The sequence below is a fragment of the Manis javanica genome, chromosome 12, assembly GCF_040802235.1.
Source record: "Manis javanica isolate MJ-LG chromosome 12, MJ_LKY, whole genome shotgun sequence".
Lineage (NCBI taxonomy): Eukaryota > Metazoa > Chordata > Mammalia > Pholidota > Manidae > Manis > Manis javanica.
In genome coordinates, this window is record NC_133167.1 from 82,214,661 (window position 1) to 82,234,113 (window position 19,453).

General features: G+C 35.1%; 1 protein-coding gene across 1 annotated transcript in view; it reads left to right on the forward strand.

Moving 5' to 3' along the window:
• LOC140844850 (uncharacterized) overlaps positions 1-17,188 on the forward strand; it is a 131,507-nt gene extending 114,319 nt beyond the window's left edge. Inside the window, exons 4-6 of the mRNA XM_073217772.1 lie at positions 9,258-9,386; positions 11,603-11,765; positions 12,485-17,188. Coding sequence (XP_073073873.1) covers positions 9,258-9,386; positions 11,603-11,765; positions 12,485-12,588 — 396 coding nt within the window. The 3' untranslated portion in view covers positions 12,589-17,188. The remainder of the gene's footprint in view (positions 1-9,257; positions 9,387-11,602; positions 11,766-12,484) is intronic.
• Positions 17,189-19,453: the final 2,265 nt, after the last annotated feature.

Below are 19,453 nucleotides of genomic sequence, written 5' to 3' on the forward strand. Positions count from 1 at the left end.
AAAGACACACAGTTCATATGGAGTAAGGGTGCTTATTGGCCATTGCTTCTTTCAAATTTATTTTTTACTTTTTTAAAAAAAATCTATCTTTTCTGTTGTTTTACAGTGGGCACCAAAGGCATCTGGAGCCAGTTACATGTATTTATGTTCTATTCTGACTAAAATGGCTTGGCTGAAAAGTATTTCAAAATTTAAGGAAAAATAAAACTGACTTTAGACGCCCATGCCAGGTTTTAGCCCAGAGCAAAGTGTCGTGGCTGATCCCTAAATTAAATGGAAACACTGACAGACTCTTTATACTGGCAGTGTTTGTAAGGATAACAGGTAAATACAATAGTTTGAACTAATAATAGGTAACGTTTTCCAGGTTTGGCTATTAAAGGTCCCTCATGACAAACAAGCTTTATAAAGTTTCTCCAAGAAAAGTTTACTTATAAGACAAAAAAAATCAAAATTCAGCCAATTTTCCATTGCAATAAAATATGATTCCTTTTTGGTCGTTTTCATATTGTTAATTTCTCTTTGCAAGTTTTACATTATTACAATATGTACTTTTGGGTATTAGGCCTTTGTTTAAAAGAGACCCTGCAGGCAGCAATAAACTGAGGGCTTTTAATGAGATATTATTAAATTTCCTTTTAATGCAAGTTAACTGTTTACAAGTTTCTTTTAAAAATTAACATTTTTATGAAATATCCTTTATCTCATTGGTTTCCCATATTACTTCAACTTACAATATGATTCTTTAGTGTTTGTATTTAATCAAAATTCTGAACATATTCACATTATAGCTTGTTGAAATGGCTTCACATTATTGTTTGTTTGGTTGGTTTTATTCTTTATCATTAATATTCCCTAAAGAGAAAACTATGAAGCCTGGCAGGAGGTTTAGTGGATGGATTGGAGAGAGGAGAGCAATATTTAGATCCTGGCTTTGACAGTCCTGAGCTTTCCAATTGTGGGTACTGTTCTTATTTTTGAGAGGGGAGCTAAAACTGAAGCTCAGTCAGAGTAAGTCTGGAAATGAAAGGAGATAAGAGGCCCAGCACAACTCCTGGCCTGTGGCAAATGCTCTGTGAAGCTTTGCTATGATCGCTTTCTGTGTGATTTTTTTTTTTGTAGGAATAGCATATAGAGCAATTTCCTCTCATTAAGCACCCATTAGCCATCTTCTATAAATTGAAGTGTTTATCACCACTACTTTACAGTGCTACCGATTCATTATGAAACTCCGTACATATGAATGGTCTGCTTCTGAATTCTCTTTTCTATTTAACTGGTCAACCGTCTTTGTGCCTGTGTCATTAATACCATGTTATAATGGTTTTATAAGATACTTTGAAAGCTAATTTTCCAAGTCCTCTTATTTTGTTTGTTCTAAAGAGTGTATTGGCTCTTGTGGGCTTGGTTACTTTCTTCACATATATGTTAGAATCTACTTGTGTTAGATTCTGTGAAGAATCCCATTAAAATATGTATTGAAAATTCATAGACTCTAGAAATCAATTTGATAAAACTGCTGTCTTTTGCATTTTCATTCTTGCCATATATAAGCATGACGTTGTTTTCTATTTACTTACCTAAATGTTGCATATATATGTGTATACACATATATTCATAAACACATATATATATATATACACATGTATTTTCTATAACTTTCAATATTTTTTGTATATTTTCTCAGAAGGATCTTTTCATGGTTTTAATTATTTAATTAGCTAAAGGTAATTTCTGAAATTATGTTCCCTGGCTGTTGCCAAATTTAAAGTTTGTTATTCATTCTGAATAAAATTATATTTACGTCCTTGTTTTTTGTGTAGGCAGTTATACTTTCTGCAATATTTAGAATGTAAAGTTTTTGAATAGGAATGGCAAGCATGCTTCTCTTATTTCTAATTTTAAGAGAAAAGACTATTATTTCACCACCATGTATAATGTTTTGAGTTTTGGCAGATAGCCTTAATCTGGTTAAGAAAGCTCCCCATTTTTTTTAAAACACTAGTGTAGAATTTTATGATTGGTGTATTTGCATCTATTGAGACTCTTACATGGTTTTCTCTTTTAATCATTTAATTTGGTAAATTATAATTTTTTTGAAGTTAATTTACAATCATTTCTGGGATTAATGGAGTCAATATGAATTTACTGACACCTTACTATATAATGTCCTGGTCTAGTATGGGAGTTTACCTATGAACAAAACAGACAAACCTTAAGGGAGCTCACATAATTAGAGGAAAAGACTACAAATAAATATTTTAAATGTATATAAGTAACATGTTACTCATAAGTACAATGGAGAAAAACCACAAAACTAACTTGTTTGCAATACATTATATCATACATATGCTTCTGGATTTGTTTTGCCAATATTTTGTTTAGGATATCTGTGTTCTCATGAATGTGTTGGCCTACCCCTTACCTGCTCTCATGGAGTGTTCAGACAAGATTTTGTGAGCCTTGTGAGATGGGGACCATTCCCTCATTTAAATTTGTTTTTTTTATATTGTATTAATTTGTCCAAATGAGCATACTAACAATTTCTATGTGTTCACTCCAAATAGGTAATGCACAAAACTCCCCCCAATATATTTATATTATAATGTGCAAAATAATTATCTCTTCTGTGTGACTTACATCAGAGATTGTAAGAACTGAGTGAAATATAGCATTTAATTCAATATGATTTATTTCATTACATCTATTTTTATTCTGATCATTTGATTTTGTTTATTTATAATAATATAAAATATTGTCTTGTATCAATATTTGCATTCTGGATAAAGTTCTGCCAGAACGTTATCAAAGTCAGTTGTGATTTCTGCCAAATGAAAATTTCTGTGTTCACATTACTTCTAGAATGATAATGTCAACTCTAGACACGGCCTTGCCAAGAATAGAATCATGTAGATTATGCCTTCAAAAACAGCATTTTTGTCTCACTTCTGATATAAGTTTAGTTATACAGAAAGGCAGTTGTTAATATTTTTAAAAATCATATATCAATTTAGAACACTTAAATCTATTGGTGATGTGTGTGTTCTATATTACTATTAAAATGAATATGTGATAAAACTGCTTATCTTTGTATGTACTCTAATTCTTTAATTAACTATTTTCCATTCCTAAAACTTTGCAATTTAACAAAATTTAGTAATAGTCATTTCAGGCAGAACAAAGTAATTAGTATATCATCATTTTTTTCAACATATGCAAGAAAGATGGGTTAATATTTCTAAAAAGTTCCTATATATACCATCTTTTAGACAATTTGACTGTAATTGATGCAGATAATTTTCAATAAAAGTGACCAATAATTTAATATCCAAATTTCAGATATTATGTTATTTTATCTGAATCAGAAAAAACGTATTTGTTTTAATGGAATCTTTGAGATAGTCTCTCTTATGTTTATCCTGGAGTGTATCTGTTATGACTGACATAAAGGTAGAGTGCATTTACATCCAGCTCTATTGGTGAGGGATCTTCTGCTACATAATGGTCAAATTAGTAGCTGGAAACCTTTTTTAATTTTCTGGCATTTTTTTCTATTTTCTCAAAAACTTTATTCAGTTACTCAGATAACTGTACTTTATTTTCACCTTTAATAGCTTTCTATTTTTTCGTGATAATTCTTTGAGAATGTATTTCTCTAAACAATGGAGAAATGATATAATAGCTTAGTACTGTAACATGTAATTTGTAAAACCTAAAATATTATGTACCTCACTAAAAATTTGTTATCGGAATTATATCTGTACTCATGAAATTTCTATTTGATCAAATAAATACTTGTTATAATTTAACTAGTGAATCATTATGCAGTTATTTCTAATTTATTACTACACTCTACTTTGTAACTTATTAGCTATAAATGAAAATTAGTTACTACTTACCAATTCCTATTACAAAAAAGGTAATTCTACTTTTAAGTTAGGAGCTTAATAAATATCATTCTAGCACATTAAACAAATAGTAGACCATAGGACTAAAATTTGAAACATCATATATAACAAAAGTAGTACTAAAACTTAAAGTTTTAGATATTCATCAATAACCACTGCAGTCAGAGAATGGTTTTAAATTTTAAACTATTTTAAATATTTTTTTAAAATACAGTAGATTTGCAAGGTATTTATATTACCCAACTTATTCCTCTTTTGTAAATAGAAGCAAAACTAAACATACTAGCCCAATAGAACAGGGCATTTTATTTTCTTCTGCCAAAAAGAATCTGTACTGATTCATTAGAATAAACACATCTTTCAGAATATTTTTATAATAAATATGAAAATTATCCATCTCTGGCTTTAGCAAAATCATAAAACAACAGAAATAATTTCCAAAGTAATAAAGAAATCTGCTATGTGATTAGCACATCCTGCAATGTGGCACCCATATGCGTCTTGCCATGACCAGCCTGCCACAGTATCTCCTACTCTGAAACTGCTTCTACTGACAAATCCATATACATCATTTAGGAAGAGTAGGCAATGACTTTTTCAGTATTTCCAAATACAGTTGACCCTTGAACAATATGGGTTTAAACTGCACAGGTCTATTATTACATAGGTTTTATTCAATAAATGTGGCACAGAACTATAAATGTATTTTCTCTTCCTTAAGAGTTTATTTTCTTGAGCTTACTTTACTGTAAGAATACTGCGTATATTATATATATATAACATATATAGAAATGTTAATTGACTGTGTTATTGGTAAAGCTTCCAGTCAAGAGTAGTAGGCTATTAGTAAAGTTTTTAGGGAGACAAAAGTTATGCCGATTTTGGACTGCGTGAGGCCCCTCTTCTCCACATTGTTCAAGGGTCATCTGTATATCCCCAGAGTTGTTTAGCTTCATCCATTTTTGTACAGTTCATCTTCTCTCTTCTGCCAAATAATAAAGCTCAAGCATAGCCTATTTTCTGAATTTCAAGAGAGAGTCTGCTGTTTGGTCTCATCTGCAGAACCACAGCACCTTGAAAACAATCCTGTAGCCTTCAAAACTCAGAACAATGTGGCATCATAGGGCTCACCAATTTGATGCCACAACTTTTATACAGAGTTTCATTTACTGAGCAGATGGCTGTTAATGTGGATGGGCTTATATAATGCAGTGGAGTGCCCTGGGACACAGAGCACAAGCATTTCAATATCCGCCTGTTTGCCAGAGTTAAGGCTAAATTTGTTCTTGGGCAAAGAGAAAATTATTTGATCAAGTGAGCTCTGGGAAGTCCTGCTGGGTAAGAGCCTGAAGTTACCACGGAAAGAGAATCAGATTGTTAACGGGGGTGAGGATGGGATTAAATCGCTGGTGCAGGGCTGAAGGGTATAGTCAATAGCTTTTGCCTCTTTCATTTTCCATTTTTTTACTACATGTCCTTCACAATCAAGAGTATGCCATTCAGTTTGGGGACTGGCACACAGATGTGAAATTTACTTTCATCAATTAAGGAACAAAATCTAATGTGACCAATAGCAACAACAAAAGATGGCAAAAGATAAACCAGCCACATGCTATGGAAAGAAAGCTGATGTACTGTGCTAAAGTCAAATGAAAAGAACTTTAAGATAGATACATTATTGTGATATAGAGCAGAGACATGGGACAAGAGTAATGCCACTATAAAGTCTACAGAGCCCACAAAGGCCTAGCTTATTGTTTGACTTAATCTTTATGCTGTTCCTCCCTTCTTCCAGTCACTTTAATCAATTATGTAACATGTAACCCGGACAGAAGACAGACCTCAGGAGTGTAAATGAACCTACATGGATAAAAAATGCCAAGATCAGGACACAGAGTTCCCTAAATAACTCTATTCTTTAGAAAAAACTTCAAAGGAATTATTAATCACCTGTACACATCATGCCTTACATGGATCCCTATCCAAAAGACCTTATAAAACCCAAACCCTAAGTCCTTAAGGGTGCCTCCTCTCTGAGGTCATCCGCCCTCCTGCTGCGTACTGTTCCTTTAAATAAAACTTGCTTAGAGGCACCTCTTCTCTGAGGCTGCCCACACTTCCCCCTATGAGTGCATACTTTGCTTCTAAGTAAAACTTTCTTGCTGCTTAAGCCTGTGGTGCTTTGTCTCTGAATTCTTTTCTTCAACAAAATAAAGAATTCCTGGACATCCACCGCTGGTGGTAAGTGTCTCTGTCACTTTGCTATTTCATTCAGCTTTCGAGTCGCAAACACAGCTCTACGATCCCGTTCTTTAGGAGCCTGACTGAGTGTCTCTCTGCTTTTCTCCCTTTTTCCTTCCTTGTTCTCCACCACCTGCACGGCTGCATGTTTGCACAAATAAAAGGATCACTGTCCTGGCACTATGCAATTCTGGCACTCGCTATGACTTCTGCTTTAATGAATTCCTTTTTTGCTTGCACTTGGGCCATCTGTTCTCAGATTCTTTCGGATCAGACTCAAGAGTCCTCCCTCCCCCATCCCGCTTGAGGTTTCCCCTAGTTCTCAGGGAAGGACCTCCCCAGACAGGACTTCCCGACAACAACTGGAAGTAAAAAATTTCAAGTCAGTGAGAAGTTATAATAAATACACACTTAAATTAACCCATGAAATAACCTCAAATACACAAACAAAATTTTAGAATGTAGAAATTACTAAATCCAACATTGGTGTGAGAGAGCTAAACAGTTTTTTTTGATAATTCTTAAGACAAAAGATTATGTATTTATAAGAATATAGGAGACTTGAACAACCAAATCAGCAGCTCCGTTGAATAGATAGATGGACAACTATGAGGCAAACAAAGCGAGCACTCATATAAATCAAAGGTTATAAATATGAGGATATAGGTCTTAAATCCATTAAGATGACCATTTAGGAAAAAAAGTTAAAAATTAAAAATAAATTTACATGGAATATACAATGTTTTTAAAATACCCAGCCCCCACCATAGATGAACTCATAGTTGGCAGCTACTTATAAAAAGAGACGGACAACTATTTTTTTTTAAATACACATAGAGGTAGCTTAAAACAGCATTCTGTGGTGATAATGTAACCTCTAACAAATAACTTAAAAAGTTAAAGAAGAGTGTAGTTCCTTGATATAAATGTTTCTGTTTGTCTTCTTCTATGTCACATGTATGATGTCAGATTTTAGAATTCAAGTTATCTGAGCCAAGGCAATGAAGTGTTTTTTTCCACACCTTTCTGGCATTTCACTTCGCCAATGGAAGACTGTCAGAGCTGTACTCTCACATTAAGACGAAGATAATTGTAATCACATAACTCTAGGGAAGGGAATTTGGTGTTCTGAGCATGTTATACACCTAAATAAAACAGAGCCAGGTGTTATTTCTGTTTCTATTTTAAAGCTTCAGAATAGCTGGGTATTGCATATTTTCTGGGGATACTTAGCTGGTTACTCTCACGTGGCATTTGCCATGGTCTAGGCGAGGGGCTCAGTCCACATCCTTGTAAATCTTAAAATTCTAATGTTTTGTCTCAGAATTGTTGTGTTTTGGGGAAGTAGATTTGCATGATCCTTCTCTGTGAACTTGGCTTTATGTATATATGTGTGTCTATATAAATATAAGTGTATATATTGGAATGCATATTCATTAATTTATAGTGAGAAATACGACTGGAAAGGTTCACTTGACCCAACCAGTGTGTTCTCTCCTGTAGAAGAAGATGTATGCAGAGCTAGCTTATTTGAGTGTTGGCAAAGCCTGGAATGTAAAAAGGCAAATTCTGGTAGTTTTCAGCAGTCTGCCAGCCACAAAGGCTGGGGGCGGCATTCTCATACACCGTTCGCCCAGGCAGCTCTAATATTCAAACCTAGTTACTAGGATGTCTTCCCATCTGAACAATGCTTACATAGGCTCTGCCTGCTTTTCGCCTCCTGTCTGCCCTATCTGTGTATTTCCATAATTGATGACACTCTGTTCACTCAGTCTTTTATCTACACAGAGCATGATTTGATTAGGTTTTTACTTATTAGAATCACATTCTGGCCTGACCTTCTTGAGATTATTACTCTCATATTACATTGCTCAGAGTTTTGGGTGTCCTTGAATGTTTAGTCACACACTTACAGATGATAACATGATTTTGTCCCATGTATCTATCCTAAAATCTTCATGGATTTGCCAGAATAACAGTGGTCACATTTCTAAGACCTTGGAATAGGGGTGTCCTGTCGTAGCCTCCAGGAATGACTGCTCAGTAATTGTGAGGAATCTGGCCGATGGAGTTTCATTTTTGGCATTACTAGAAATTTAAGGCCAAAATTGACAGTGTTAAGGCCTCAGAGGGAAACACTTCATTTTCATTTAATAAAAAATGTTCTTCCTTGAAAATCGAGGGGGGCTAGAAACCATCTGAAGGCCTTAAGTCTTTGTGGTGTTGTCTGGCTTGTCTTTGTGCCAGCCTGCGGTTATCCCTAGTGTCTGACTTAATCTATAGGCTCACTTTTTGTTCAGGGTAGGAATGCACTAGTGTGCTTATAATAAGTCAAGTTCAGTGGGATTTAATTCTTTTAATTTAGTATTGCTGTTATGTTTTGGAAGGTAAAGTTGGCACTTTGGAGGGAACATGCATCTCTGTGAATTGTTATCATATAATTTTTTCATAACTATCACTTGGTCTTTACCTTTCTTGCAGGCTGTAAAAAAATTCCGGTATTTCTTTGTTAATCTTATTTTTCAATCCTTTCCTCCCTTTCTTCTTTTAAATGTTCTTAAGGAACCTATATTTAAGATTTTACACGATCGTTCAAGTTTACAGCAATAGTTTGTATGTATGTTTTAAAATTTTATATATATATATATATATATATATATATATAGTTATGATAATATGATATAGTAGCAGAATTTGTGGCTATAGTACCAAAATTTGAATATTAATTGTTTATTCATTTGTCCAGTATTCACCTAGAGGAGATAGGGGACTCATTTACAGGCAGAATGGTCTACAGTATTGTTTATTTTTTATTCCCTCATTGGCTAAGGGAAGATGAGAAATTTCTTGTTCTACAACTATGTTTGTTATTATAAATATTTTATTAAAAACTTTTTCCCTTTAGCCTTACTTTACTTTTTAAAATCAGTATGTAGAAACAAAACAAAATTAAGCTGCTTTTTGTGCTCCTCATAAAAAGAGAACTTTTGACTGTTACTTAGAGGTTTTATTTGTGTTCTTTTTCCCTAATGCCTAATGATCATATTGATATCTATTGTTATATTGATATTACTACTGATCACTTATGCTGCATTTTATATTTTGTAGACAAACTTCTTTTCAAGTACAAAACTTCAAGAACAGAAGAAAAGTTTGGTGGCAAAAAATGAACTCTGCACACTTTCACAGTCTGTGGCCGTCACATATTCGTTGTTCCAAGAAAAGAAGATGTCTTTGGTAAGCGTTATTTTCAAGTTAGAGGGAATTAAAAAGGTTTTCTAAATATGTGTCTTAACAACTTTTTAGTATTAATGTTGTGAATTGGGATAAATTTCTTCTAGTCCTACAATATTTGATATTGTTCCATTTTCTATTTAATTTTAGGACGGAATGCCATTTTCTTTCTCTGTTGGGACTCTCTCTGTCAAGTAAAAACAGCAAGTGTAGTTTGGCCATGATTCTATACAGAGAGTGTAGCAGAGGTAGTGAAACATACATTTATTGTTTAGAGATTCTTTAGGGATTTTTATGTACAATATCATGTGATATTCAAACACTAACTGTTTGAATAGAGCAGCCATATTTTAAGACTGGTTTTTTTTTTTAATTCCTGCTTAGCATATCTCTGGAAGGATGTCCAAGAAGATAGAAATCAGTTAGAAACAGCAGTAAACTTGCTTTTCACTCTGCATCTCTAGTACTGCTCTGTTTTTCAGCCATGCTGGATGCTCTTTGAAAAACATGTAATTACTGTGAAAAGTGACCACACTTAATATTTCATTGTTCTGGCATGAATCCTTAAGGCTGTTGAGGATTTTTTAATATATAAAATGGGACAGAATAAGGCTTCCAGCTCAGTTTAACTAATTTGAATTCCGGTCCTCTCTGACATTAAATTGATTTGGACAAGGCGATGTGGTCTAATGCCTGCTTTTCCTGTTCTCTTTGTCTCTATCTGCTAGGCGACATTACAGGTTTTTATTCAGGTTACGTTCCAGTATAAATAAGGATAAACAGTCCTTAGCTTGTCTTAATCACTTAATCGATATCCTAATTAGAAAATCAAATTGCTTAATCAAAAATACAAAAGCCATTACAGAAGAAGCCGAATAATTCCACTGTACTAATTTTGAAACAAATTACATGATAAACAGGAATGTTAAGTTCAGTCTCTTACTTATACAGTAACTTCCCTTTATCCCTATGTGTATGGTATAACTAGATACAGTTACTAAGGAAATTTGGGATAGCCTCTAAATTTTCTGAATGTAGTGCATTCTACTACTTAGCCATGATATGAGGTTTCTTGTATAACATTACACATACATGTGGTTAAAAATGTGAAGAGTGGTATATCTTCATTTATATCTTTTGCTCTTATTTGATTGTTAACTATTGTGTAATATCATGGTGTAATTATCTGTTCCTCCCAGGAGTCTGAGGGTCTTGCCAGTTAACCACAAAATTAAACATGCCTAAGACTAATTAATCAGGAGCAATAATACAATTAGTGTTAGGTAATTTGATGCCTCATATCAAATAACGCTGATATTATACACACATGGTGCACACTGTGTAATAGAAAAGGGTAGACAGTTAATGAAAGTAACTTAAAACCTACCTTTGAAGGATGAAAATAATAGTTTGAAACGATCTATTCTATGAAAGTATCAACATTCATGCAAATACTGTCCAAATTCAGACTTTCGAGATGTATTAAAAGGGAGTATCATTAAATAATTTAAAGCTGAGTGTTTTAACTTCCTGAATGTTTAGATGACTATTTTACCTAATAAGCATCTTAATGGGTTTGGAGCTATGTTTGTTTAAAAAGCTGCATGAATATATAGTATTGACCTAAATTTAATACAATTCTTGTTAAGTTCAATACTAGGTAAATGATGACAGCCCTTGTTAAATTGGGGTTGTTATTATTTTATGAACAGAGTCAATATAAAACACCTATTAAGATCTCAAAAATAGTTTATAGAGTGCTTATGGGGCCTTATGTTATCACTAAGCATTTTCAGATTTGCCTTCTTGGAAATTCGTGTAACTAAAGTACCATGTGTTATTTCAAGTAGAATATTGGATTACAGTTTACTGTATTTTCAAAAGGTTGTGGCAGTATTAAACATACAATTAACTGAATGACTATTCTTTGCCAATGATAGATTTTTAAAGTGAATAATTAGAGGGGCAAGGATTGATGTTTTAGCTAAAGCTAGATTTTGTTTTGTTCAGTACAGTAAGTGAAAAGTAGAACCTGTGGAGTTCTTAATGTGGGTATTTTAAAGAAATAGTTAAAGTGAAAATTTTAAGTGAAGGTTTAATCCATTGTTTATTTCTTAGTGACCATTTACTCCTGGAAGGGTTTGGACATTTTGTTTCCCTGCAACTCAGTGGGCACTTAAAAAAAACTCACTCAGTTTGTTTTGCTGCTGTTTCTCTAGAGGAGTGTGGCTGAGAACAGGGTTTTGCCCATCTCAGCGGTTGGCATGCACTTATCCCAGGCGGTGAAAGCTGGCTACCCACTTGATACCGAGCGAGCAGGCCTGACTGCAGAGGTTCAGAAGATTATTGCTGATGTTATCCGAAACCCTCCCATCAACTCAGGTGATGACCAGGACCCTCGTCTGCAGCCTTAATGGCTGGAGTGATTGAACCCAGAGGGAGTAAACAAGCAGGGCACAAATATTTTTTACTTTAACAGCATTAACCCTTTATGCTATTATGAAAACTTTGCTTTTGTAATGCTTTTATTGTTTTAGAAAACAGTCCTCCCACTATCACTCAGGAAATTCTGAGTCTGAGAAACTATTATATTCCTTTTTAGATTCCAATTACAAATTTCACACTCATCCCCAAATAATGCACTTTCGTCCTTTTCTAACTTCAACCTCATTGAAAGGAAAGGAGCGACACACAGCAGCAATTCACCGGAGAATTCTGCTTTATTAGGAAAAGGTGCTGGGTTATATAGGAAGGGGCATGGGGTGATTGAGGTGTCACTTCTACGGGGCTGGTGGCTGTTGGCTAGGTGCTGGGATTGGGAGGGGGGCAAGAGGTGTTTGGGCTTCAGGTGGTGCCGAGGAACCCGAAGAGAAGCCGGAAGTTCGCCATCTTACTGGCGGGGGCCCTTCATTCCCCCCTTTCTCCTCTATGGGGTTGTGGACGTTGCTTTCTCTCTGTCTGCTTCCTGCTGAACGGGGGCTGAGAAGGGAGTGAGGGCTTGAGGACTGGGAGGAAAGGGTTGATAGGACTCCCCACAGTAAGGACGAGTAGATGTGGACTTCTTCAGGTTGGAAATCAATGAAGGTTCCCTGTAACCATAGGTCGAGGACCTGTTGATTCCAATGGTGCCAAGAGGATATGGGCAGTCCAGTCTCTCTCTGATCCACTGAACTTCGAGGCCAAGATAAACTTCCCAGGCTTCTGATTCTGTGATTTTCGGAGCGAGGTTTTCTAGGTTTCTCCCAGTTTCTTGGTTATTTCTCATCAATATCTATGTAATGCTGTAGGCACTTAAGAAATTTCTCATTGTGATTTACACAAAATGTTATCCTTCTTCCGTTTACTGGGGTGATTTGTCCCCATTGGTTTGATGGATGCTAGATGGGTTAGAATCCCCGAAAGGTCTTTTGTTGTTTTAAAAAGAGTAAAATAATAAAAGAAAGGAATGCAACCCAGTTATTGTGATCCCCCATCCTGCCTGCAGTGCTGCTCATTGCATCTTTATAAGTCTAGAAGGAGAATTGCCTACATTTACCCTCATCTGAACTTCCAGCTACAAAGGTCATGTGCTGTTGGGCCATCTCATTGTTTAAATGTAGGGCATTGCTAGGATATATTGTACAAAATCAATGATCTGTTTTTCAACTCTCTATCCACCATGAAATAAAAATGACATGAACTTTTTTTTCCTAAAAGAAAGAGTGCAATTACCAGTAAATCTCTAAGAAGAGCAAATAAAATAGCAAATCCTTATAGAAGTTGCTTGATTAGTGTTTTGTTTTGTGCATTTAGTGTGTTGTTTGGAGAAAGCTCCCGAGGACTTTCTTGGAATTGCTTTGCTTCTCTCATAAAAACTATGCATTAGGAGTCAGTGTCTTTTTTCACTGAAAAGTAGGCACAAAGACTAACAATTTAATTTAAAATGACATTGCCTAACATGTATTAGAAATTGGTTCATTTTAAAGTTCCAGGCTATGGAAAGGCTTATCATAAAGAGCTTGCTCATTATATCTCCTGTTTTTTCAGTTTTAGCAAACAAACTACCTCACTTATCACAATGAAGTCAATGTTTATCAGTTCCCTTACATTGATTTGGGTCATGAAATTGACAGTACTTGGAGCCTACAGAACAGAAGGCCTTGCTGAGTGATTCCCAGCCAAATCTGGCTCTCACCTTGTTCTTCAGCATTATTTCTTCACATTATTTATTTCCTCCTTGAGACAGATAGAAAACAGTGGTCACTGCTTTCAGGGTAGTTCAGTGTGAGGAGTTGAGTCATATATGCATGAAGGAACAAATAAAACCAAAGCCTTCAGAAATACAATTTGCTTATTATAATTTTTAATGTTTGTGGGACTTTCCCCCCGACCCCGAGCTTTATTTGGTATACTTTACATATAATAGACTACCCACTTTAAAGTTGCAGTTTAATGAATTTTAGTAATTGTATGCTTGTTAGTTTTTTAGGGCTGTCATACAAAGCACCACAGACTGGGTGACTTAAACAACAGAAACTTATTGTCTCGCAGCTCTGGAGGCTGGAAGCCCAAGACCCGGGTGTTGGCAGAGCTGGGTCCTTCTAAGGCCCCAAGGGAAGATTCTGTTCATCTCCTTGGTTTGTACATGGCCATCTTCCCATTGTGTCTTCATGTTGTCTTTGCTCTGTTGTGTCTAGGTCCAAATTTCCTCTTCTAAGGACACCAGTTATATTGGATTTACGGCAGATCCCAATGGCCTCATGTAAATTGTTACCTCTTTTGAAGATGCAGGGTCCAAATGTGGTCATATTTGGAGATAACTGAAGGTTAGGACTTCAACCAATGCACTTGTAGGGGGACGCAATTCAGCCTAGAATATATTCAGTCACGTAAAAATTACCACTACCATCATTAAACAGTTCTAATACCCTAGAATCTTTTTTGTGCCCTTCCTCCCTGATTACTGGCCCAGGCAATCACTGGTCTTTCTGTCCCTATAGTTTTGTCTTTTTAAAACTTCATATGAATGCAATTATATATTATATAGTCTTTTGTGTTTGACTTTCACTTTGCACAGTTTTTGAGGATCATCCATGTCCTTACATTGCTGTTAATATTCTTTTCCATTGATAATTTGTATTCTCTATTATAGTTATACCATTATTTATTTATCCATTCACCAATAAATGGGCATTTGGATTGCTTCAAGGTTTTGGCTATTGTGAATAAGACTGCAGTGAACTTTCACGTACAAATCTTTGCATTGACTAAGATTTCATTTCTCCTGAATAAGCAACTAGGTGTGGTTTTGACATGTCACTTGGCAAGTTTGTGTTTAACTTTGTAAGTGACTAATATACTGTTTTCAGGAGCTGCCATGTTATTTTACAAACCCATCAACAATGTATGAGAGACTCAGTTTCTCTGGATACTGTCCATCATTTAGTGTTATTACTTTTCACTTTAGCCATTCTGATACGTGTGCAGTGGTATATCATGATTTCCATTTGCACTTACCCAATAACTAATGATGTTGAAATTCTGTTCATGTGCTTATTTGCCATCTGTATACGTTATTTATGGACTGAAGTATGTCCCCTCCTAATTCACATATTGAGTCCTAGCCCCCAGCACCTCAGAATGTGACTGTTGTATAGGGCCTTTACAGACATGATTAAGGGAAAACAAAGCCTCTAGGGTGGGCCCTAATCCACTCAGACTGGTGTCCTTATAAGAAGGGAAATTTGGGCACGCACAGAGATGCGAGCACACAATGGAAAGATCACGTGAGGACAGTGAGAAAGCCGCCATCTGCGAGCCAAAGAGAGAGGCTTCAGAAGAAACCAAGCCTGCTAACTTTGTGATCTGGGACTGCTCGGCCCCGGAGCTCTGAGGAAATAACTTTCTGTTGTTCAAGTCATACCCCATCTGCAATATTTCTTTATGGCAGTGGTACTGATGCAGTGGTACTAATGCAGTGGGAATGTCTCTTTATGTCTTACCCATTTTCTAATTAGATTTTTTTGTTTTAACTGTTGAGTTTTGCGAGTTCTTCATATATTCTAGATACAAGTCCCTTGTTGGTGTTGGATATGTGAACTGCAAAATGATTCCCAGTCTGAAATTTGTCTTTTTATCCTTTTTACAGGGACTCTTACAGAGCAAAAGTTTTAAATTTTGATGAAATACAGTTTTTCAGTTCTTGTTTTTATGGGTCATACATGTTTTTGGTGTCATAGGATTCTGTCTAGCAATTAGATAAGGAATATTTTCTCCTATGCTTTTTTTAAGTTTTATATTTTATGTTTTACATTGAAGTGCATGATTCATTTTGAGTTAATATTTTGTATGATGTGGAATTTAGACTAAGGCTCATTTTCTTTGGCCTACAGATGTCCAATACCCCACTCTCCTTATTACATACTTAAGTAAATGTTAACATCTGGGGAGTGATTTCTCCTACTTTGTTGTTTTTCAAAATTATTTTAGCTATTCTAAGTTCTGTGCCTTTTCTTAGGAATTTCAGAATATGTAACTTGCTTTTAATAAAAATATTTTAGCAGGATAGAAAGCATGCATACAAAAATATAGGTAATGCATAAATGTCCATTTTAAAGAGTGGTAAAAAAAATCTTAAGAAATAGAACATCATCAATATTCTTGAAGCTGTATGTATGTTCTTCCAAATTATACTTCTCTTTCCTCACTGTCTTAAATTCAAGTATTTCTTTGCTTTTCTTTATATTTCCTTATATTTTTACTATTTTTATAGTATACTAAAACCATAGGTTTTAAAATTTTGTCTGGCTTGATGTGCATATAAATGGTATAATTCTACATGTATTCTAAGTTACCTTGTTTCCTCAAGATTCACTGATGTTAATGCATACAGCTCTTGTTTATCAATTTTTGAAGCTCCATAGGCTCCCTTTGTGTGACTGTAATACAGTTTATTGATCTAATCATCCAATTATGATCATTTGAATTGTTTCTTTCTTTGCATTACAAAGAAATAGGCTATTGATATTTTTATACCTAGTGTTTATGTGCAAGAAAAATCTCTAGTATTTTGCCTAAGACTGAACTAATCTAGTCATAGAGTAAGTAGGTGCATCTTCAGTTTTACTAGATACTGATCTAACTTGTGTTCTAAAGTGTATCAGAGTTCCTATTGAGTGCATCTTGCTTTGTCCTCTAAAAATATGTCTTCTGATTCTTTTTAAAAGATGTAGGCTATTCTGTTAAATGGAGATCGCCCATATGTGGGACCAAACAAAGACCACCCAAATGAGAACAATTTATTTACTCTGAGCTTGCTAGGACAAGGGAGTTAACTACCATCGCTTGCATTTGGTAGATGCTCAAAGACAGGCACAGAGTGCAAAAGCTTTATAGTGAAAAGAAAGAAAGACCTGGGGTGTACTGGTTAGAGACTGGGGACAGTGAGAAGCTGGAAGCAGGCTAACTGGAAGCATTATGTGTTTGGTTTGGGAGCTTATTTGGCTTTCTCTGGTTGATCCTGAGTTGGAAGCTGGCACAAAAAAATAGGGAAGCTGGCAGTCACAAAGTCCTGCTCATTCTGGGCTGCCCGCTTCAGAGATTTCTGCTTGGCTTCCTGGACTGGTTGTTGGGTCAGAGTTCTATCATCACATACGGTCTGGCCATTGTTCATTTATATATTCAGTGTTTCATATAATATGTTACGCCATTGTCCTTTTGAAAGACATGTCAGTAATATTTTTTCATGTTTTTGCTATTATAAATAATGCAGGCATTTCAATTTGATAAAATAAATATCTCAATCAATGGATATGAAACTTTTTTGTTTCAACAGATATTTTTGACTTGCCCTGAAACCTGTCATTCTAATTTTTCTAATGGTATGATTGTGAAGCTTCATTTCAGGTAGGTGAGTCCAAGATTGCTTTTTTCTTCTAAAATACTGATTGATGAAGATCAAGCTAGACATATTGTAATGACATAATAGTGTAATGAGATAATTTATAATTGAAGAAAGTAGGGATTACCAAGCTGCAATAGAATGATGAATGAATGGCTTATTAGTTTGGTTGTTTTACATCAGCTGCTTTTGTGTTGTAACTCAATATAGAAGGGTGTTGGCAGTTAGATTCTATAATCCAGTTGAAAAAAGCACAAAAACTTTTAGAAGTAGAAAGTGAAATGCCTGGAGTAAGAGCCAAAGGAATAAAAAGATACTTTATCCACAAGGGAACAAAGTTTGGGAGGAAATGAGAAATGAGATACAGGCGAGAAATAATAAAAGCGCTTGAAAATACGAAAAGACAATTGTAATGGAATAGGTAGTAAAAATTGGACACGGTGAAGTGGTTTAAGAATTTGAAACAAAACATAAAAGGATGATACAATTCAAAGCATTTTTTGAGTGCCTTGTTGTGAAATATCTTTGCTGGGGAAGGTATTAAGAAAATGGCAATTCAGAGGCTCCAATCTCAGAAACCCCATATTTTGTATCATGTTGGAAATGGTATGGTGGAATTTAATAGAAACTAATTCAAACTAGTTTAAAAATACACCGCCGTGGTGTATTTACATTTTACAAAGTTAAAATAATTTCTTATCTTGGAAGCAGTATATATATTTTATCAGAAAACTGGCAGTATCAAGAATTTGTCCCTGAAAACAGAATCATGTTTGTTTTGTTTTGGCTTGCTATTCAGTATATTGGGGAATGTGATATTTTGATTAATCAAATATTGTGGTTTATATGAAGTGACCACTTTCATTTCATTTATGGTGTATGTATACCATATCTGCCAATAGCACACTTGGCTCTTCCAAACTGTCTCCCTTCTCCAAAACTGCTTTTCTGGGACCCTAGACTCAAGAACTTGTACTTAACTTTGATTTTTCTTTTTCTTGAACCCTTTCTTTTGCTTCAGGTTTGTTGGTATGTCATGATTCTTTGTTGGTAATAATACAGACTTAACCTTTTTTTCCCTTAATCTCACAATAATCTCTTTATATCTGAAATAATTCAGCTATGCTGGGCTCCCTACTTTGGCCCCTCTGATATTCTCCTGCAATCCATTCTCCTTCTCAAATAAGTTAAAGTCCATGGCACTGCTTTCAGGACTATCCTCTTAACCGTCCTTATTGTCCTTAGTAGCACATGGGACTGAGACACCCTCACTACATTTCAAGGTCTCAGGCCAGAGGGTATATGATTTCATGTGCCTAGATGTAGCAATGAGAATAACTTGATCCAAACAGGCCTTTTGACAGAAACAGTCCCCAGGATGTGGCCTGTGTGAACTAAACTCCAGGAGCAGACAGGATGTTGTACATTTAAGAAGAGGCAGTAGAGAGAGACAAGGCTGTGAACTTGGGTAAATTATAAAATAGTCACTGGCTTCGGGGAGGGTTATATGGAATAATGCATGTAAAACACTGAGAGTCATGCCTGGTGTATAGAAAGCACTAGCAATGGTTAGTTAACATTTTTATTCCCGTTTACTGCTGAGGGAAATGAGGCACAGAAATGTATATATTAGATTATCTTTATTTCTTTTTGCCACCCATTATAGACCCTTTGACACATAAGTTCCCTTTGTGGCTTTTTAATGTAAATTGCAGTGTTTTAACCTCCTTTAGTGCTGTTGACAGATTTGCCTCTTTAAGTCATGCTCAGCTGATGCAGAACTAAACTTTACAAAATTCCGTAAAACTTAATCAACTCCTTTATGCAAAACATAAGCTTCAAATATGGGATGATTATGCAAGAACAAGTTGTCTATTTGACCCAAAACACCAGTATCTGTGATAACAATGAAAGGGCAGAATTCATATTCATGAGCCATCATAAAGCCGCTAAAATCTTTCATTTCATTTGTGAATACTTTTATTTGTGTCAGTTTTAAGCAGAAAGTGACATACAGAAAGTGATTTCAATCCCATATACAAAGTATTCTGTTGTTAATTTTAGGGCTTTGTTTTGTAATATTAACAATGGGACATAGATGTGGCAGGTTTGCACAATTTCAAACTGAACACGGGGAAAGGGCACACTTCAGAAAATTACTATCCATAATAAATGGGATAAAATAATAAAA